At 37.1% G+C, this 23467-nt stretch overlaps 2 protein-coding genes across 5 annotated transcripts in view; one reads left to right on the top strand and one right to left on the bottom strand.

Annotated features, from left to right (window-relative positions):
• LOC131428522 (arrestin homolog) overlaps positions 1-23467 on the top strand; it is a 365484-nt gene that overhangs the window by 96631 nt on the left and 245386 nt on the right. The gene's annotated exons all lie outside the window — the stretch shown is intronic.
• The window catches only part of LOC131428523 (cystathionine gamma-lyase-like), a 38833-nt gene continuing 28728 nt past the window's right edge, over positions 13363-23467 (bottom strand). For both annotated transcript variants that reach the window (XM_058592521.1, XM_058592522.1), the window contains exons 2-5: positions 14648-14804; positions 14210-14584; positions 13973-14153; positions 13363-13913 (exon numbers count right to left, since the gene is read on the bottom strand). In XM_058592521.1, the coding sequence (XP_058448504.1) occupies positions 13441-13913; positions 13973-14153; positions 14210-14584; positions 14648-14804 (1186 nt within the window). In that variant the 3' untranslated portion in view covers positions 13363-13440. The remainder of the gene's footprint in view (positions 13914-13972; positions 14154-14209; positions 14585-14647; positions 14805-23467) is intronic.

Raw genomic sequence — 23467 nt, 5'->3', positions numbered from 1 at the left:
ACGTGCAATTTCAATGCTAAACTTCAAAACCGGTCATGGTATGTTTAGTGTTAACTAAATTATAAACCTGAATACGAGATAAGTATGCGAAAACTTCCTAATTAGAATCTGTAAACCATCACTAAACTGATTATTTTCACTTCCGATTTTCATATTTGAACAGATACTTAATTCTAATAGTTATATTGAAAACATTTATAGTTCTTAAAAGGGCTAATTTGTAGAACTTTTACGGTTGTTGTTCACTTTGCGGTGCATATTGCTTCAATGCAAACGACCAGCAGCTGGATGACGCAATCGCTCTTGTTTGAAGCGAAATTTGCACTGCGAATGTCCTGCAGCAGAACAGCTTCCTGTGTGAATTGATTCAATACTGAAGCCATTTTTGTGAATGGTTTTTTTTACGTGATTTCGTTTGCAGCTGCAGCGGTCCTAACAGCTCACAAAATTGCAGCATACTGAATTTTGACGTTGATTATTTCGTTTCGGATTTGCATATTTCAGTAAAAAAAATACTAACAAAAAGCTGTAGAGGGGATTCAGTTCTGGCTTTCAGAAAGGCCGAATTGTGGAATTCACCACGATATTGAACATTGTTCGGAGCCTTCTTCTCGCACTGCGAACGGTGCACTAAAATGTTTATTCTCACTTCCGATCAATTCGTCAATTAATGTTGGGAAATTACGAAGACAGAGCTTCGCAAACATCCAAAAACAATTGAAACAGATCTGGATCTTTGAGAAAAAGCACAACTAATTTACCTTATGATCAAAAAAGAACCGGAATTTTCATTTTAAAATTCCCGCGCTTGTCCAATCGGTAAACTTTTATTCTCTCAACGTTGGCAACACTTTTACACACATTCTGTCAAATTTTGACGCATATCGTACGATTAGTTTTGTCTATACAAAGAAGTTGAAAAATTTTCGTGTGGCGATTTTTATAATGGATGAAATCTTAGAACAACGTGCGTGCATCAAATTTTGTGTTGCAAATGGATTTAAGTGTTCCGAAACGTTGAAAATGTTAGAAAAGGCCTTTGGTGAATCGTGTCTAGGAAAAACACAGGCATACGAGTGGTATAAACGCTTCAAAGGTGGTCGTACAAGCTTGGATCATGATGAGATACCTGGCCGCCCAACAACATCTCTTACTGAAGAAAAAAACATTGAATCGGCGAAGCAAGTCGTGTTGCAAAATCGTTCTGTACCGATTAGAGAGATTGCTGTGTTGTTGGGCATCTCTAATGGATCAGCCGAACACATTTTAACTGATGTTTTGGGTTTGAAACGCGTCGCTTCTGGGCTGGTGCCAAAAAAGCTGAATTTCATTCAAAAACAGCGTCGTGTTGATGTGGCCAAAGAGATGATTTCCAACGCAGATAGTGACCCCACATTCATCGAATGCATCATAACTGGTGATGAGGTGTGGATCTATGAATATGACGTCGAAACCGCACAACAATCGACCGAATGGCGCTTCGAAGGGGAGCCGTTGTTCTAAATTTTCATCCATTATAAAAATCGCCACACGAAAATTTTTCAACTTCTTTGTATAGACGCCAAACAAAAACTAATCGTACGATATGCGTCAAAATTTGACAGAATGTGTAAAAAAGTGTTACCAACGTTGAGAGAATAAAAGTTTACCGATTGGACAAGCGCGGGAATTTTAAAATGAAAATTCCGGTTCTTTTTTGATCATGTTAATTTAAAAAGGCTATAGCAGGATAAGCATGTGAAATCTGCCCCCAAAGAGAATTCATGTTGTTATACCACATTCGAAAGGTCATAGACTGGAAACAATTTTCTCAAAGTTACAACCCTTTAACTGCCATATTGACGGAGCTAGGGTGGTTCTATTGATTTTTATTTTATTTGATTTTTGAAGAAACCGCTCCTCCGAAAAATTTGAAAAAATCAGGTATATTTGAGGCTTTATGGGAAAGGTTTGCAATTTTTTTCAAATTTTTTGAAGATGTATTCCTTCCATTAAAAAATACTTGAAAATTTTGAAACATATTTTTCCCTTTTATTTGGAGGCAGATTTCACATGCTTATCCTGCTATAGTCTTTGTCCTCCTGGTTTCGAGTGAAAAAGTGAAAGTTGAAAAAAATATACTAAATGCCAAAGAATTGAACAGAAATTTCATTCGACTTAGTGACTACTTTGTTTGAGCAACACTAAAATTTTATATACGTGTAACTATATCATAACAAAAACCCTCATGAAAATCATTATCAATGTAAGAAAACCCATTTTGTGATACCAAACAAATTTCTCAATGAATTTGAGAACAATCGTACATATCGCAACATTGTTTTTGTGCTAGTCATCGGTTAAACCCGACAGACTTGTCCTCACGGAATAAGATTGATAATATCTGGTTGCTTTTCTTGCCACTGTAAACAGGTGACGATCGATTTTAAACATGAATGGGAAGCTAGTGCAAATATAGATATATGATTGAACTAGAAGGAATCACCAGAGTCCTCAATAACGAGATGCTTGTATGAGTGTGTTACTGCGGTACAGCAGTGAGTACCTTCTGATGAGTTGTTCGCCCAGACACGTACCGAGCCATGCCTAGTGGGAGGCAATCAATCTTTCATGACTTCCAAGCTCATGGTACTCGCATTAAGAGCAGCATGTACGAGAACTGAAGCGGTTTTGAATCGGACGTATTGTTAATAAGTAACATTTCTACAAGTTGTATCATGAACCGGAAAGATAAAAATGTTGCAAGTAATGTACTGTGATGTTTTGTGGAATCATACATTTTTTATTCATTTGTGACGAAGGAAGGAAGATTCCATCATTCAAACCCACTTACATAAAGTATTGCTTGAATTGTGACTGTTATTTCTACTCAATGTCAGTTTTTGATTTTAATGCTGCAGTGTGTTATGGTTATGAATCTCGCATAACACAAACTCAACTAGTTTAGAATTGATTAAATCCTGCAGTGAATGTTTTCCATTGAAATATTTTCCCGGTAGCATTATTTGAATAATCTCCTTCGCTTTCGTTTGCTGCAGTCACCGAGTCGAATGATGATATTAAAGTGAGAGTTGATTGATTGAAATTGAAAAACTTTTTCTTATTTGACCAGGCTCAGGTTCTTTGATCACACCAGATTCCAATGAATGTCAACTATTTTAATAACGAAAGATGAAAATTATCATGCAATATCTTATATCAATTTTCACGACAAATTGACTGTAATAATTAAAAAATAGTATCGTCAAGGTAAATACTCTGAAAAGCAAAATAAAACCAGAACGAGAGCAAACGTAATTAAATGCGTTGCACCGAAGTCTCGTTTGATAGAAATCCTCGTATCTCGTCAAAGAAAGTGCACGGAAGTTTTCGGAAAAAAAGTGATCAAAAAGTAAAATCCAATTGGTTACACTTCGAGCAATGAGAAATATTAGCTTAAGAAATCAATTACCGGTGGTCGCACGATTAACTGCACGACTGACGGCCCCGGTTCAGCTGGGATGTAGGAGGAAAATATAAATAACTCTTGGTATGGACTGTGGAAACATGGAACATTAATCAGTATCAATAACCATGAATGCACGTTGAAGTATCGAAGTTGACGGAAGGAAAATGATTTGAAGACTTTGTTCGACAAACATGACGCATTCATAAATGGTAACCAAAACTTTCATTTTCTTCGATTTTATCCAATTAAATAAAAAGTCATGTTGTTATAGTCATGTTTCTACATCATCAACAGATTGCATGCCTGACAAAGAATTTTCATGAACACCATAAAATACGACCAACATGGATTTAACAACATAGAATTTTTTAGGCCGCTTTCAGATAAAATTAAAATTCACTCACACATTAGAAAATTTCCACCAAATAAGAGACTCTCATTTCTATCGAGTACAATCAGATAGGTGGTATTGATTATTTATAGTCCCGTCTCAGTAATGTTTCGGCAAAGATGCAAATCCAGTGAATAATATTTCAGCAGCTTAAAAAGCGTTTTGTCGTTTATGAAATTTCAAATAAGGTGCTATGCTTATTAGCATTTTAGTCGCTCAAGGTAAGGTTTAAGGTGAAATTAACACATGGATCAATAAGTCCCGAGACTAAAGCAGAGATGGCGCTCGTAGTAAACCAGTAACCACGTTTTTCTAGAGTACTAACCTTTGCTTGAAACGGGTCAAAATTTTAAGTCGATCCGACCAGAAACAGCTGAGTTATCGAGGTTTGTAGTTTGTTTAAAAAAAAGGAAAAAACCGAGTTTCGTGTTTTGATAAAACATTGTTTTTTAATGGGTAAAAACACCGTGCAAGCGAAACAATGCATTGAAAAATGTTATCCGGACTCTTGTCCATCGATTTGTCGGTGGTTCGCCGAGTTTAAACGTGGTCGTACCGACATAAATGACGCGGAACGCTCGGGTAGACCTGTGGAAACCGTTACACCGGAAAATGTGAGTGAAGTAACAAAAATTATAATGAAAGATCGTAAAGTGGAGCTCCGTGAGATTGCTGAGATGACACAGATATCATATGGAAGTGTATTTACTATCCTTCATGAAAAATTGAGCATGAAAAAGGTTTTTTCCAAGTGGGTGCCGCGATTGCTTTCGATGGCACAAAAACAAGTCGATGAAAAAAAATGGCGAAATTGAACGAATTGGGCTTTGATCTGCTTCCCCACCCCCATACTCGACAGATTTAGCCCCCAGTGACTACTGGCTTTTTGCTGATCTTAAAAAAATGCTCCAGGGAAAAAGATTTGGCTCAAATGAGGAGGTCATCGCTGAAACTGAAGCTTATTTTGAAGCGGAAGATAAATTTTTTTATAAACATTGTATTGAAAAATTGGTAAAACGTTGGAACCATTGAATCACCCTAAAAGGTGATTATGTTGATGAGTAAAAAAAATTTTGCAAAAAAAATGTTGTTTCCATTGTTAGTCTCGGGACTTATTGATCCATGTGTTAGGTGGAATGCGCGCGTTGCGAATTTAATCAATAATTAAAATACTGGATTGATTCTCGGTCACTGGGACGCACCGCAGTTGGTATCATGGAAGCCTCTGAGCACCTCGCCACAGTCGTGCCAATGCAGCCAGCGCTTACCACCCGTCCCGGTCCTGTGTGTGTGAGTGGCGAAGAGGTCTTCCAACCCGCCGCTGTCGGCAAGTATACAAACCAGTCTCCTGCTATGACGTCATGAAACTGTGGCCAGCATCATTCTGCAAAAACCAAAACAATGAAGAAGAATTACTAGCAAAAAATTGGATATTACAATCTACTTGTTTATTCAGTACCCTTTAAAGCACTTCCCCGCAAATTATCGATCAGAATATCATCACTACGATAAGGAAATTAAGATTTTACTCGAATTGAAATGCTCGAATGTTTGTTTACCATACTCTGAGCGCTCTGATTGCCCACCAAATGCCCCAGATGTTGGCTACGATAGCACTTGCTGCAGCGCCCTTTCCTTGCCACCGGGCTGATACAAACAACCTGGACAATTCATGCACTGACTGCTTCCCCGATTCTAGCTCGAATTCTTTCACTCTGGCAAGGTCGTACCAAAACGTCGGTGGTATGAATACATGTCTGGATGACTACCTGTTGTCAAGTTGCAAGAAATCTGCGACATGTTTATGAAGAAATTCTCTGGGGTTTTTTTCTAGAGATATTTTAACAGTGGATCACATCTCCCAGGCAGCACGGAACGTTCCTGTTTTGAGTCAGTCGTTGAATTTCATCATTGTTGATATTAGCTCTGTACAAAAGGCTGTTGTTAAAATGAAGTCTTCATATTCTCCTGGACCCGATGACATCCCCACTGTCGTCTTGAAGAAATGTTCCAGTGGTATTGCAACACTCATATGTCAACTGTTTCAGCAGTCACTCACGACTGGAGTATTTCCTGTTGTCTGGAAATCTTCTTAAATGTTCCCAGTGCACAAAAAAGGAATTAGGAAGAATATCGTCAACTGTCGCGGCATTACCTTACTTAGTGAAATTCCTAAGTTGTTCGAACTGGTTGTTCTGGAACCCATAACATATGCTATGTCAAATGGTCTTCAAACAAACGTTTTATATACGGACCTCACCGCTGCTTTTGACTATCGCCAAACTGGACCGACTGGGCTTCGGTTCCTGTATTCTTCAGTGGACTGAATCATATCTCTGCAATCGTTGGTTGGCGGTTAAGATCGATAATGTATCTAATGAATTTTTTGCTTTTTCTGGTATTCCACAAGGCAGTCATCTCGGACCACTAATTTTCCTCCTGTATTTCAACGACGTGAACTTTTTACTGAGTGTCCCACGATTATCATTTACCGACGACCTTAAACTATTTAAAATTATTAAGACAACAGAGGATGCCATTTCGCTCCAGAGTCAACTCGATTTTTTTTTCAGAGTGGTGCGAGTACTTCACAGATATCTACTGTTTGAAGTCTCTCTACTGCTCGCTTGTACGTTCAACGTTCGAATATTGTTCGGCGGTATGGAACCCGCTTTACCATAATGAAAATCTTAGAATCGAATCAATACAGCGCAGATTTGTTCGTTTAGCTCTTCGTCAGTTACCATGGAATAACCCTCATCAGTTGCCGAGTTTGAAAGTCGCGGGCTGCTTATCGGACTCGATACACTGAAGGTGCGACGTGATCTGTCCCGTGCATTGCCAATCGCCGATGTTTTGTGTAACAATGTCGATTGTTCAGCACTTCTTTGTCAAATAAATATAAATGTTCGCGCACGAGCTCTTCGCAACAACAACCTTCTCTACGCCGCACTAATTATGGAATCAACGGCGCAACGTTCTTTCAATGCTGTTTCGACGGAATTCGATTTCCATGTCCCGCGCAGTCGAATTAAAGCAAGTTTTTTAAATATACTTAGAAATAGTCATTAGGACCATATTTTGTCTGTTGATTATGTATATTAGTTAAATGAATGAACCTAATACAAATAAAACAAAAAACACTTACCGTTTCATAATTAAATTGATAACAACTCAGTATGCTTGGAATATTTAATTGTTGTTTGTGAAGCCGTAATTGGTTTTCGAAAACTATAATTTGTTACTGTTCCCTTATACGGGGATGTTTTGGAAATTGAAAAAAACAGTATTTGAAGTGATTTTTTCCAAAAAATCTGATTTTGAAACTCAAGCTGAGCTGAAGTGGACTGCCCGTAGTTGCACTTCGTGATTGACCGAATGAGTGAAAATGCACAATGAACCAACAAAATGATGCTTGGGAGAGGCGAATCATTCTCACTGTGCATACCCACTGATTCAAAACTTTACATAAAATGGTCAATAACGACGCCGGCCACGACCAAAGGCTGCAATACTGAGAAAGGGAAGGAATATTAGTCCGATACTCGTTATTTCTAGAGACCGCGGGTACCACTGCATCTCCACGAGTATCACGGGAGAGAAATTGTATTAGGGGAAGATGGAGTAAAATGGACCCCCTAAGGAAATGTAGCTATATCTTTACTATAGAGAATAACACGAAAGAATTTCATGCATGACTGTCTTCATTATTTCTTAAAATTACGTACTAATACTCGCTCTCTATCTTATTTTCCAAAACCCTTAAAATTGTCTATTGAAATATATGCGGGGCATGACGCCCGATCGTGAAAAATATGAAAAATGTACATTTTAAAATACGCGAAGTGACGATTATCTGAACATAGAGGCAGGATGATCTTAAACAGCGGGTAAACCACAGACTAACAGACATGACAGTATGAGTAAATTCTTATAAAAATAATTTTTCGTGATGCACTTTTACACCCCTTGTGGTATGTAAAAGTTTTTTTACTAGTTGGTTTTCCCTCGTTTGTCAACAGCGATCAGCTGCTTGCAGGGATGCCTGAATCGGAATCGTCACAATAAATTATTGGATTACGTTGATAATATATTTAACTTTTTCGCGATGTTGGAAGGTAACCATTTATTTGACTCAACGTTGCTCATCTAGACTATTTTTTATTGTGTTGGTAATTTTCACCCGAAATTAAGTGGCGGCAGACCAGAAGCAAGTAAATATTGTAACAAAACGGGTTCGATTTTGTATTGCGTTGGAGAATGAGAAGTAGGCACAATTATGTATATGGTTTTGGCAATATGTATTAAATCTGTATCCTGCATGAAATTCGCATGGACGTATACAAATCAATACACTACAGGTAATTCTGTATGAATAGCAACTCAGTTGGTAAATGAAAAAATAAACACATTCTAGATGACAGACAGGATGTTTTTGATAGGGTAACGTGGCACCATCATGACACATGTGAGTACTGTCCCAAATAAAGGAATATTCGAAATGACCGTTAAAATGATTGAAGAATCTAATTTGAGTGTCCTGTCTGTTAGTCTGTGGGTAAACATCCATCAAAACAACGGATTAAAGCCCATGACAACCACGGGGCAATAAGCACCCTTAAAAGCTTCTTCTTCTTCTTCTTTAAAGAAAGCTTTAGACTTTTCGTTGACGAAATATTTGCCAGGTGGAAGATTGTTCACTAATATTCATCAAATTGATAACTTATGGATAATTGTTGTAAGCGAATTTTTTTTTTTTATATCGTTTATTTATACCCGGCTTTAACCAAGTTGTAAGCGAATTCTTGAGCATTTTACCTCACATAATTCGGGTCGTTTTGCCCCCAAAAATATGAGACGATAAATTTGACGAATTTTTCTATAAAATTGCAATACATCGTCTATATTAGAATTAATTTTAGAAACCCGAATGATTGGCAAAGAAGCTCACTGGTTACAAAATTAAAATCGTCTTCCTCACCCTAGAAAATTACTAGGGAACGAATATAAAAAATTACTTATAACAGAGACATAATTGGTTTTTTTAAAAGTTTTCCAGATATGATTGAACCATCGCTACCAAAATTTTATAGTAATCTGTTGTTATGGCGGACTTTCAGTTTCATTAAAATTTCAGTGAAAAAAAATTGGTAACTTCTGAGAAAAGTAAAAGGTGCATTATGCCTCGGGGGTGCGTTTTACTCCATCTTCCACAATACGATCTCATCAGAAAGCGCAGTATCTGAAACGATTAAGGGCTGAGGCCAGTAGGTCGCGTATAACCACGTGGCTCGCTGTGCGTATTACATTTTTCTCCATGCTCTCTCGCAAATGTACAAAATGATTCTCGATATGGCCGGGTGGCCAAGAAAGTTTTGATATTTTCGGTTACAAGTTTGACTACATCACATAAAATCCAATGAGGCTACCGCTTCTGGCAGCCTTTTTGATCCGATTTTACTTCTCTCTCATGTTTCGTTACGTTACCAGGGAACTAAAATGGCACCGACTTAGAAATCGACTCACCTTCACAAAAAAAAACATTCACTTCATTTTTATCACGAAAACACCCATGTTTTTATGCACTAATCGCATCTAAATTAAATTATCTAGACATTGTTAGGATAGATTTTTGATCCATGCTTTTGAAGACGAGATATTCAATGAACAAGTTGAAAGACGGCGTTTTCAGCTATGCAATTCTTCCTTCAGAAAGAAGACTAAAGAAGACCGCTAAAGTCAATGAATCATTCTGAAATTTTCACAAAATATTCTAAACTAATTTTCTAAGAGATGGTCAGTTGGGTTTTTTGATAAGGGCTGAGACCAGTGTGTCTTAGCATGATTTAGAGGGCTATTTTCACGCTTCAAATCTGATTTTCTCAGAAACGGTGACGATTATCGAAAAACCCAACTAACAATCTCTTTGAAAATTAGTTTAGATTATGTTGTGAACATTTCAGAATGATTCATTGACTTTAGCGGTCGGGAAAGTCCTTTTTCTGAAGGAAGAATTGCATAGCAGAAAAAACCGTCTTTCAACTTGCTCATTGAATATTTCGCCTTCTTTCCATAAAACAACCTTTAAAGTTAATATAATGAAAAAAGTTAAAAATTTATAAACTAATTAAAAAAAGGTTGTTTTATGAAGTCACTTATATGAAAGCTAAGGAAAAGACGCACATTTCATGTCTTGGACGAATTTTTGTATCTTTATTAGATTGTATAGTATAGGCTGTTGAAAAAACCCTTCTTAATCCACATAGTGGTGTGATAATGCCTTTCTCTTCTTTCATAACAGTCTCATGAAAATATATTTCATACTTTTATTAAATAATTTCGGACACTACACGGAACGACCGAAATTAGCTCTGCGCCTAATTCGTATTACTGTTTTTGAATTAGTTGATTTTAACAACAAAATTTCCAAAATAACTATAAAATTAGTTAAAATTTAGAATTTACTGTGCTGAAAAAAACTCTTATTTTTAGAGAATGTGTTTAGTTGGCGAATATTCTGGACACAAACCAGCAATATTTCGATCCAACACGAAATTCTCATTGACAACTAATTTCGTTATTAAAATCAGAAACTTTGATTCTATTTATCTATCACCGTCATTACTGAAGGACAGCAGTGTCAAAGCAAAACAATCCATTAAAAAGCTAAAAGAGACAGTCTTGTTGAAACTGCTCGGAAATTGTTTAGATGTTTTTCGCATGTGTTACGATATATCCCTATATAAATTTCTAAACCGATATGTAAAAATGACGTAAACTGTTAAAGGAAAGTGTATTTATTCAGAATTTGTGCGCAGTTGAAGCGATTGTTGGTGATAATGTTTTTACGCGAAACAGTGAAGTGAGTTTCGAGTGTTGCACTCTAATTGTACACGTCAAATGATGTTTTTTGTATCTTCTCATTCCGGGCAAAACAATCCATTAAAAAGCTAAAAGGGAGAGTCTTGAAATTGCTTTCTAATTGTTTTGAAGTTTTTCACATGTGATACGATATATCCATATATAAATTTCTGAACTGATGTGTAAAAATGACGTAAAATCTTAGTAGAAAGTGGATTTTGTGCGCATTTGAAGCGATTGTGCGTAATAATGTTTTTACGCGGAACAGTGAAGTGAGTCTGTTGCATTCTAATTGTATATGTATTCGGTTTTTGTTTTCCGAGTGCTCAAAGTTTTCAGTGAGAGAGTCGATTTCGCGAAGTCGAATGAAGAAAACAGCGATTTAGAAGTAAAATTTTTCAAAAAGAAGTTTATGTTTCGCTTATGTCTTTTTCTCCAATACAACATCGTATTTATACCTGCAAATATAGAAAAGATAACCGCGACTGGAATTTTTTTCGGTAGTAGTGTGCCATCTAGTGGCTAGTAGTCATTACGGTGTTAACGAGCGTCATATAGCTGCTAATTGCAGAAACCAACTCAACCATTTATGTTGGTTGAAAACAACGTTTTATTTCTCTAATTCAACTAAAAAATTAGTTGAATGGATATGAAGCGTGCCTTAGCTAAGAAATGACAGCACGTTTAATTGGTGAATTCAACTAAAAAAAAAAGCCATTTCAACAAATATTTTATTATTATTAAGAGAATTAGAATTAAAAAATCTAAATTAGCAAAAGTAAGATTTTTTTAGTTGTCTCAAAAAATAACTAACTAAAATCAGAAAATCAACTAATTTTTTCGCCAAAATGCTAATTTCGGTCTTTCCGTGTAATTTTGACACCAATTGATTCAGATTGATTAGAGTAGTTCACAAAAGCATGCTTCAGTGTTTATGTCACACAGTCAGCATCATTTTTTCAAACTAGTGCTTGACATTTACGTTGTCTATTCGTATGAGAAGAGTGATGCTAATCTAAAAAAAAGGTGAAGCGAGTGACATTATTTTCACATTTCTGGTATATATCACCCTGTAATTACTGAACCGGAAGTCGGATCCGCATGATATTTCGGAACTTTGTATGGGACCATAAGACCTTTCATTTGAATCTAAGTTTGTTAAAATCGGTTCAACCATCCCAGAGTAATGTGAGTGACATTATTATCACATTTTCTATGCATATCACTCTGTATTTCCGGAATCAGAATTTGGATCTAAATGATATTCAGGAACTTCGTAGAGGACCGTGAGACCTTTCATTTAAATCTGAGTTTGAGAAAATCGGTTCAGCCATCTCCGAGAAAAGTGAGTGACGTTATTTTCACATTTTCAATGCATTATTTTCCCATTTTTGGTGCATATCACCCTGTAATTCCGGAAGCGAAAGTCGGATCCAAATCATATTCAGGAATTTTATATGCGACTATGAGACCTTTCATTTAAATCTAAGATTGTGAAAATCGGTTTAGTAATCTCCGAGAAAAGTGAGTGACATTATTTGCACATATTTGGTACATATCACCCTGTAATTCCGGAATCGGAAGTCGGATTCAAATGAAATTTAGGAACTATGTATGGGACCATGAGACCTTTCATTTGAATCTAAGTTTGTGAAAATCGGTTCAGCCATCTCCGAGTAAAAAGGTTGACATTATTTTCACATTTTTGATGCATATCACCCTGTAATTCCGATACCGGAAGTCGGATCCAAATGAATTCAGGAACTTTGTATGGGACCGTAGGGCCTTTCATTTGAATCTAAGTTTGTGAAAATCGGTTCAGCCATCTCGGAGAAAAGTGAGTGACATTTTTTTCACAATTTTTGTACATATCACCCTGTAACTCCGGAAGTCGAATCCAAATGAAATTCAGGAACTTTGTATGGGGCTATGAGACCTTTCATTTGAATCTAAGTTTGTGAAAATCGGTTAAGCCATGTCCGAGAAAAGTGAGTGACTCCGGGCCTCGGTATCTCGAAAATTCCACGTGCCATATTGAAATAAAAAAATACGTGTCGAATATTTTCGAGTTCTTTCCCGAAAAAAAATAGTTAGATGAAAAAAAAATTTGGGTGGCTGATTTTGCGTAGAATGCCCCATATGTCTTGATTTTCCGTATCATATTTGAAAACGCGCTCCAGAAAATGAGACTTTTATACTTATCAGCCTATAATTCCGAAGCCGGAAGTCGTATTCAGATGAAATTCTTCAGTTTATTTTGCACATTTTACGCCATTACTCTCGAACCAGGAGTTCAATCTGGGTAAAATTCAATAGGATATAATTTTAGAGCGCTTTATCGATTTCTTACAACTTTAACGTAGATTTACCGCAAACAAGTTCATGCAAGAAAGTTCATGCATTTGTCTAAAGTGACGACATCTCACCCGTAATGTTGGCATCAATTCAAAACATTTAATCTGAAATGTTGGCAGCGTCGTTAGCTTTAAATTGTAGTTGACAGGTCGTATGCTCTTTTGGAGCAAAATTGTCGTTCCAAACGAATAGCAGTGGTCACTCTTGTTTTAGGTTCAAATTGACTCATTTTCCGTGATTTAAAAAACCTTAATATTCAGGATGGATTTTCGGAACCAGAAATAAGTAAAGAAAAACACAATAAGCCTTGTTCAAACCTAACATGTTACTTTAATGCTTTTTAAAGCTGGTTTTCTTAACTGCAGACTGCAGACACACATTCAGCTTATAGCTTATTCAAAGACTGTTCCAAATCCGCAATCAAATCATCGACATCCTCGAGGCCAACCGAGAGTCGAATCAATCCATCGGTGATTCCCAGTGCGGACCGATGTTCCACCGATTCCGATGAATGCGACATTAGAGCTGGCAACTCGGCAAGACTCTCGAAACCACCCAAACTGACGGCAAGGGTAAAAACTTTCAGAGACTTCAGAAACAGTGTGCTTTCTTCTAGACCGTCGCCGTTCAGATAGAACGACATAATACCACTGTGACCGTTGGATTGTCGTTTAGCCAACTCATGCTGGGGATGAGACGGTAACCCGGGATGCAGCACACGTTTCACTTTGGGATGGCCTTCCAGGAACTTGGCAATTGCCAACGAATTCAATTTATGTCGTTCCATACGCAGCGAAAGCGTCTTTAAACCACGATTCACCAAGTAACAGTCGAAGGGAGATGGAACGATGCCAGTCTCTGTTGTACAATGCAAAACTTAATACTAATCCTTATGTTTACGTTTTGAATTATATTACCATTTTGTCGAAATTTTAGCTTTTTATATAAGGCTTCGTCGTTCATGATGGCAGCACCCATAACAACATCGGAATGTCCGTTCATGTACTTGGTTAAAGAGTACATAACAATGTCCGCACCCAGATCCAGTGGCCGTTGAAAATAAGAGGTTAAAAATGTGTTATCTACCACCACCAGAATCTGGAAAAATACTTTCATTCGGTTTTCAATACAATAACACAAAAAAAAACTCTTACCCCTGCCACCCTGTGTACCTCCGCGCACACCGCTTCAATGTCTATAACCTTCATTAGCGGATTCGTGGGACTTTCCATCCAAACCAGTTTGGTGCTGGGTTTGAGAGCGGCTTTCACCTTTTCCAGATCGGTACCGTTTACAAAATCGACTGCAATATTCATGTCCACGCAGAAATTCCGCAACAAACGATTGGTTCCGCCGTACAGATTATCACTAGCCACAATGTGGTCCCCAGCTTTGAGCAGCGTAATAATGGCAGTAGCAACACCGTGTCCCGATGCAAACGCCAGACCATATTTTCCGTTGTCTAAGCATGCTAAACATTTTTCCAAAACGTTTCTGGAAGGATTTTCCGTGCGTCCGTACTCGTAACCCTAGAATGAACATTCATGAATTTGTTTTCTTTCGGTTTTATTCTGTCGGTAATTTCATCTAACGGAATGCTGAGCCGGACCTCGCTGCTTAAAGGTAGCACTCATGGTGATGGGAGGAACGACCGCCATGCTAGTCCACTGTTCGGGATCTTGACCCACGTGAATCGCTTTCGTAGCAAAACCTTTCGGCTGAGCACGGAAGCCATCTGCAGCAACGATCCTGGAATAAAAGTGTTTGTGTGTTAGCATTTTGAACGTTTGAAAATCGCGTTTACACAGTTTCAAATTTAATATTATGTTCTAACTACGAAGTTAAAACGTGTTCTGGGGCATGTCTGATGATGTTCCCCTTAATAATTTGCGTCGCTGAACTCTAGTTTCTTTTAGTAAAAAAAAAACAAATCTAGAATCTGACAGCAACACGTAGAAATGGAGCGTTTTTTTCGTTGGCGTATTCACAGCTAAAATAATATACCCATTTAGACTTCGATTCGAGCTGTCAGAAGTAGCGTATTTTGATGCGGAACACATCTTTATTTTCTATATGGGGATGCAAATCAGAAACTCAAGGAAAAATAGACGTAGAAATGTGGTCAGGTTTTAAACACTTACAACTCAGTATATTTTGTATCAATTATTAATATTATTCCATCATATGATTGGAAATATTTCTAAGTTTCGATTTAAATGTGTCAAGCCACGTGTTTTCAATTATAAATTATTGAAATTTGGATTAGTAGCGAGCAGTGTCCTATTATGTCTGCTAAAAATCTCCGGCATATCGAATTTCTCTGCCATAGACGACGGTTTTCAAGGAGTAAGCAATATATTAAAGGGAATGCATCGCTCTGATTGGTCAATCGATGCAAAAGCGAAGCTATTGGAAGCACCCTAGAGGTAGGTTGTTGCTAGACAGCAAGACAAAAAGTGCCATAAAACGATTTGAAGCTTTAATTGGTATGCTCTGATCTTGTGTCATGCAAGCTCGGATGAAATTCCATGTTATGTCGTATCGCCTGAGAAATTGACAACTACCCCAGGGTAAATTTTGAGTGTTTAAGATTAATTTCTAATTTTTATAAGATGAACTCGATTAATGAGAGAAAATTTATCGCTTCAACCCGAATCGCAGAATGGTAGAGAAATTTAAGGGCTGAGGACAGTACCGTAAAGTGGTAGGTTTTTTGCTATTTTCCCGTTTCAAATTAAATTTTCTTGGAAACGGTGCAGAATATAGAAAAACCCACCTGACAATGTCTTCGAAATTTAATTGAGAATATTCTGTGAAATTTTCAGAATGATTCATTGAGTTTAGCGGTCGTGTTGTATTTTTTTCTGACTGAAGAACTGCTGAAAATTGGAAAGCTCGGAAATGCATACCTCTACTTGTTCATCGAATATCTCGGCTTTGAAGGCTTGTATCATAAATCTACCGTGACAAAGTCTAGATAATTTAGTTTAGATGCGATTAGTACATAAAACCATATATGTTATCGCGATAAAAATAAAGTCTTATATTTTTCTGTGAAACAAAGTCAGTTTCAATGCATCCGCCATTTTTTTCGCTTTGGATAAAACTTCTCATCAAAATAATAAAATGTATGCTGGCAAAGCGGTACAGTTTGCTCATATACGAGAGAGTACAAGAGAAATACGATGCGCAAAGGGAATTGAGCGAGCCACGTGGTCGATTTAAAACTCAACACGTGACCCTCTGTCCTCAGACCTTAAAGGCTGAGGCCAGTGTGTTTCACGGTGATTTAGAGGGCTATTTTCATGCTTCAAATCTGATTTTCTCAGAAACGGTGACGAATATCAAAAAACCCAATTGACAATCTCTTAGGAAATTAGTTTAGATTATTCTGTGAAAACTTCAAATTGATTCATTCACTTTAGCGGTCGGGAAAGTCTTTTTTCTGAATGAAAAATTGCATAGCTGAAAACGCCGTCTTTCAACTTGTTCATTGAAGATCTCGCCTTCAAAGGCATGCATCAGAAATCTATCCTGGCAATGTCTAGATAATTTAATTTAGATGCGATTATGGGTGTTGTCGCGATAAAAATGAAGTGAATGTTATTTTTGTGAAGGTAAGTCGATTTCTATGGCGGCACCATTTTAGTACCCTGGTAACCCAAAATATCAAAATTTGCTTGGCAACCCGGCCACTCGAGAGTCATTTTGTACATTTGCGAGAGAGCATGGAGAGATATGTAATACGCACAGCGAGCCACGTGGTTTTAAGCGACCTACTGGCCTCAGCCCTTGCTATAAAATAACTGCTTGCATACAAAACTCGAACACAAGCTTGGCAAAAAGAAGCTTAAATATCAAAATCCGTATCGCAAGTATGTATAAAGATATAATTGCATACATTTGGGATATTGGTGTAATTTAGTCGGCTAGAAAACAAATACAAATCAAGACAAACAATGTTCGGTGTTGGTTCCTAAGGTACGATTAAGGTACGATTACATTAGCCAGTTTATCTGCACAAACTTGTGCAGTTTGACTGTATCATAGTGTAATCGGTTCGCAGTTGTCTACAAGTAGTCAAATTCAGCTTGACTGTCCATCTGTATGCAGTCAAAGAGTGCAGATTATCTGTGACAATGTAATCACAGTGTGATCATAGTCGACAGACAAACAGTTGATGACTGTACAGACAAATTTGACTGTTTCTGAAACTGTTGTGCAGAAGTTGTCTGCCACAGATTCTATGACAACCAAAAACTTGTTTATTTCATCCAAATACAAAGCAAAACGTCCCAGCATCAGTGTGAGAAGTGAGTACACGTGGTTTTCCCCAAGAGGGTTGGTTTCGTGATCAATTTTTTTCTAATGTGTAGAAACCAGATAGTAATAAAAACCCTGTTTTAATCCACCTAGTGGTGTATTGATGGCTTTCTCGTATTACTCATATTCTCATATTCTAATATATGTGGTATTCTTCGAAATAATTTTTATTGCTTCTTGAAAGAAAACAAAAAATATCCATTAGCACAACCAACAACCAACAAAATGAAACAGTTTCGCTATTGCAGGTACTTCTGCAACCGGTGTAAATGAAGTCGGTTCGTATGACCATCTGTTAACATGACTTACAAACTGTATTGATTTCAGTAAATTTTATAGGATTCTATATGATTCGGCCATCGTACTTTAAACGACGGTTTAAATTTTAAATACTTATGATTTCAGAAATGGCAAAAATGAAATTTTAAATACTTGTATCCGCGCAAAGCTCAGAAGCTCAGGAGTTTTGGCCTTTTATTTGAACCTAAAATTTGTGAATATCGGTCAAGTAACCTCTACGAAAAGTGAGTGAGTACCATTTTGGAGTATATGACCTCTATTTCAGGAACAGGAAGCCAGGAATCAGGATAGCCCAATACTCTTTGGATATGCTGCTGCGGCTTTATAGTTCTATACACAAATATTGTTTATTTTACAAAAAAGTACTTAAAATCGATCGAAATCGATTAACGAGTATTGGACCCCACTTCTATCTCTCAACCACATGTACTAACTTCTCACCGAACCGCTTTGTTAATGTCGTCATTTTCGGTCGAAATAATGAAGCTTATCGCATATTTCGTAGAATTCCTAATAGAAATTACTACTGAATTTTCCGAGCTCCCCCTTCACGATAAAGTGCAATGGATCTCCAAAAGCATAGTACTGGAACGTTTTGCTTTGTACTTGGATGAAATAATTATGAAAAATTAAATAATGAATTAATGAAAAAAGTATTAGGTAGCCAAATTAAAAAATGCTGAAATTTACTTATTTGAAATTTTTTTTTAAATATTTACCAAGTTTCCAATAGCTTATCGTTTGTTCATTAGTTCGATTATTGAATTGATTATAAAGCGTGGATCTGTCAAAATCTGAACTCTGCCCCAAAGGGAATTTATACTGCTAAATGATAATGATCAAAATCAGTTCAAAGTTCAGGAAGGATATAATCAAAGCACTTGACTGGAAGCTTCCCCCTCACCGTCGTATTCATTTATTTCCGACTACTATTTGTATCAAACGTCACTAAATCAGTGAAAACCAAGATACTGATAGGAAATAAGAAACAGAACAACCAAAGAACTGTAACAAAGATGAAATATTTTATTATAGAACCACTTGAAATGTAAATCATAGCCTAGCCTTGGTATTACATTCCTGTAGTGGAATTTGACCTTCTGTTTCAACAGACTTCGCAGCCGATTCAGAATGTACAGGACCAGTGCATGGCTGGTGCTACGATTCTCGAACATACGACAACTGGTTTGTAAGACCAGCGTCCTATGCATTGAACCGCCAACCCGGGTAAATGCGTACAATATGTAACAGATCGGCTGAAAAGTTCGTATCGTTTCTATGAGAGGGCGCCACTAGAATTAAATCCATACCATTTTCAATTAGTACCAACCTTCAAAAGATACGTGTATAAATTTGACAGCTGTCTGATTATTAGTTTGTGAGATATTGCATTTTGAGTGCAGCTACTTTTGTTATTGTGAAAAAAAATGGAAAAAAAGGAATTTCGTGTGTTGATGAAACACTACTTTTTGATGAAAAAAAAGTGCCGCCGATACCAAAAAATGGCCGATACCAAAAAAATTCGTACTGGTCATATGAGCACCGAAGACGATGAACGCAGTGGACGTCCAAAAGAGGCTGTTACCGATGAAAACGTGAAAAAAATCCACAAAATGATTTTCAACGACCGTAAAGTGAAGTTGATCGAGATAGCTGACACCCTGAAGATATCAAAGGAACGTGTTGGACATATTATTCACGAATATTTGGATATGAGAAAGCTTTGTGCAAAATGGGTGCCGCGTGAGCTCACAATCGATCAAAAACAACAACGAATTGATGATTCTGAGCAGTGTTCGGAGCTGTTATATCGAAATAAAACCGATTTTTTTCGTCGATATATAACAATGGACGAAACATGGCTCCATCACTTCACTCCGGAGTCCAATCGACAGTCAGCTGAGTGGACTGCACGCGATGAACCGAACCCAAAGCGTGGAAAGACTCAACAATTGGCCGGTAAGATTATGGCGTCTGTATTTTGGGATTCGCATGGTATAATTTTCATCGACTACCTTGAAAAGTGAAAAACCATCAACAGTGACGTTATTAGAGCGTTTGAAGGACGAAATTTAAAAAAAACGGCCTCATTTGAAGAAGAAAAACCTATTTTAATCCACCTAGTGGTGTAATGATGCCTTTCTCATATTACTCATTACATCATAAATATAACCGTGAAATTCGCAAAAACAACTGTTTATTGAATATGAATAGGATAATTTGTTCGGATCTAATCTCACAAACTCTATAAATCCTGTTTAACCTGTAGTTCCGGAACCGAAAGTAGTATCCACAACAAATTAAGACTTTTCTTTTGAATCTATAAGTTTGTGAAAATCTATTCGGCCATCTCCAAGAAAAGTGAGTGAGATCCTTTTTGCAGTTTCTAATCACTATTTCCAATTCTCCCGAAACCGGATTCAGATGAACGGAATAGCCGAAGTTGGTTCGTTTGCTACCAACAAATATGACCTACAAATTGGAACAGTTTTGAACGTAGTTAAACTTATACTTACTATCTCATGCTCTATTTCGTTAAAGCCAATTAAACTAAATCTAACGAAACGAACCTGCGTTTCTGTTACTACTGCATGCTAAACAGCATGAATTAGCAGCATGAAACATGTAGTAGGATTGTTATTATTAGTATTGACATCACTACACAACGTGTACGAAATTTAACAAAGCACGCATTATTCGTTTTGTGTCTTTTTCTTCCACCATACCACCCGTACCGATGTTGTATATATTGTCACTCTATATGGCGATTTGAAAACTTTGACACTCATCGCCCTGTAACTCCGGAACCGGTAGTCGGATCCGGATGAAATTTCACAATAGGTTTAAAGACAGTATGAACTTTAATTCAAATCAAGATTTGTGAAAATCGGTTCAAGCATCGCAGAGAAATCGAAGTGAATTTAGTTTTAGGAGTTTTTCTTCTCCACTTTCGGTGCTCTCGGAACAGGAAAAGAGGGGACCAGTAGTGCCGAATTAGGTTTTTATGCCCACAAACTAACAAGCTCTGCAAACTAGAAGAATTTATCAGACTGTTTTATGGGATTTGTACCTGCTTTTAGCCATCGTTCGTGGAAAAATATTAATCAAATTGGTACTTTTCCACTTATCACGCTTTAGTTCCGGAACCGGAAGTCGGATCCAGAATAAATGTTCCACAAATTTTTAGGATATTATAAGACCTTTCATTTGAATCTAAGTTTGTGAAAATCGGTTGAGTTGTTCCAGAGATAATTGAGTGTAAACTTTTTCTCAAATTTTCACATATTACCATATAACTCCGGAACCGGAAGTCACATTCAAACGAAATTCAATAGCAAGCTATGAGACCAAAATACCTTTTATTTGAATCTTAGTTTGTGAAAATCGGTTCAGCCATCTCTGAAAAAAGTGAGTGCATATTTTTTTCACTTTTTTGGTACATATCATCCTATATCTCCGGAACTGGAAGTCGGATCGGAATGAAATTCAATAGCAGGCTATGGGACTATGAGACCTTTCATTTGAATCTTTGTTTGTGAAAATCGGTTTGGCCATCTCTGAGAAAAGTGAGTGCATATTTTTGTTACATACACACACACACGGACGGACACACACACAGACATTTGCTCAGTTCGTCGAGCTGAGTCGAATGGTATATGACATTCGGCCCTCCGGGCCTCGGTTAAAAAGTCGATTTTCACAGTGATTGCATAGCCTTTCTATATGAGAAAGGCAAAAAGTTTTGTTTCATCAAGACAATGCAACGTGTCACAAGTCGATGAAAACCATGCTGAAATTGAACGAATTGGGCTTCGAATTGCTCCCTCATCCAGCGTATTCTCCAGATTTGGCCCCCAGTGACTTTTTCCTGTTCTCAGACCTCAAGAGAATGCTCGCTGGTAAAAAAAATAGAAGCAATGAAGAGGTAATCACTGAAACTGAGACCTATTTTGAGGCAAAGGACAAATCGTACTACAAAAATGGTATCGAAAAGTTGGAAGATCGCTATAATCGCTGTATCGCCTCTGATGGCAATTTTGTTGAATAATAAAAACGAATTTTGGCAAAAAAATGTGTATTTCTATTAAACGATACGAACTTTTCAGCCGAACTGGTAAATCATACAGAGATGAAAAAAGGAACGAAAACAAATGTGAACTTAAAAGAAATGACTACCATTTGTTTTTATCGAATAGTCCCGCGTTGACTTTGCACCATTTCAATTCCTACGAAGAAGTCGAAAATTGGATGTCTGATTGGCAAGGTATCCACAAATTGCCAAAAAGATGGTCACTATTTCGACTATTTTTTTTTTAACTTTCTCATTCAAAATAAACGTTTCATTTTAACAAAAACAAGCTCACTTCATACTTGGTTAATAAATAATTTTTAGCTACATCGATGAGCTTCGGTTTCATATTTTTTTAAACTGTGGAAAAGTTCAGCATTTGAAATTTTCTAAAATAATAACCAATCCACCATGCGTCTCCGGGCCTCGGAAAATTTTTCTAAAGTTTGAGCGATTTCTATACCTATTTTTGATATTTATAAAAAAGGTAAGAAAACCGGAGCACATTTGTATTCCTTCTTTAATTGCTTCCTAACACAACTCAACAAGTAGCAACGCAACGAACTTCCGTTTGTGAGACCAGATCGATATTTTATCATAATGCAATGTTCCGTGAAAAGTTTCTGCCCCACAAACTTTCTTCCAATGTGATCACTTTGTGCAGAAAAACTGTAATAAACAGCCCACTCCCTATATTTAAGTCTGTTACCGGTTTTATTTGTCTGATTAATGTAATCACATTACAGACATGCTCAAAAAGTCTGTCACAGTCAAACATAACAACTGTCAAAGTATTGACTGTCGGCAGTCAAACTTGACTGTTGCAGACATTTAACTGTGAATAGTGTGATCACATTGCCAGACCAAATTTAAACTGCAGAAAAATTACTTGTCTGTGGCAGATAAACTGGCTAGTCTGATCGTAGCTTAATCAAGATCAAAGCAATTGCAGATTCAAAAGTGTAACGATTGATTGAACTATTTGATTGTAGATCATTAGAAAAAAATGGTTCACAGCTTAGTGGTTCAATTTGAGCCGCTAAAGTAAAGTTAACGCTATTTGCGAAACACTTCTACATTGCGCCGAAGCGCAATGTCTTTCCTGACGTCCCGAAGGAAACGAATACGTTACTGAACGAACAAACGAACGAATGAGTCGAAGACGAAACGTAAAAAAATAGTGAAATCGGGTAGCACAAATACGGCTTTTGGTCAAACCCCTATGTAACTAATTGATTGAAAGAATGATCAAAAACAACTTGGAGTATGTAATGCCAGAGACATAACCGCGAGGTTGACGTAGGACTGCATTCGAAATGTTTATAGATAGCAATCGATTTGCTTACCGTTTGACCGTCTAAGATTTACAGCATTGAAAAGAACCATTCGGTTTCAAATGATTGCGTTTGTGTTCTAGGAAATACTGTGGCAGTTTAGGACAGTGGTTTTCGTTTGTAGCTTTTTCACAAAGGGGCGATCCCAACGGTTCACAAAAATAGCAACAAATAAAATTTTGATGTCGATTATGTCGTTTCGGGTTTGTATATTCCAGTGAGAAGAACTATCTAAAAGCGGCCGGGTTTCATTTAGAAGGACCAAGCTGTAGAATTCTCTACGATATTAGGAATCAGAACAAATTGGCTCAAATGGCACGTTCCCCTTGATATTTGGAGATTTGTGCCTTAAAGCTGTAGAATTCTCTACGATATTAAACACTGTT

Source organism: Malaya genurostris, chromosome 2, assembly GCF_030247185.1.
Source record: "Malaya genurostris strain Urasoe2022 chromosome 2, Malgen_1.1, whole genome shotgun sequence".
Taxonomy (NCBI): domain Eukaryota; kingdom Metazoa; phylum Arthropoda; class Insecta; order Diptera; family Culicidae; genus Malaya; species Malaya genurostris.
This window is presented reverse-complemented; position numbering and strand designations above follow the sequence as displayed.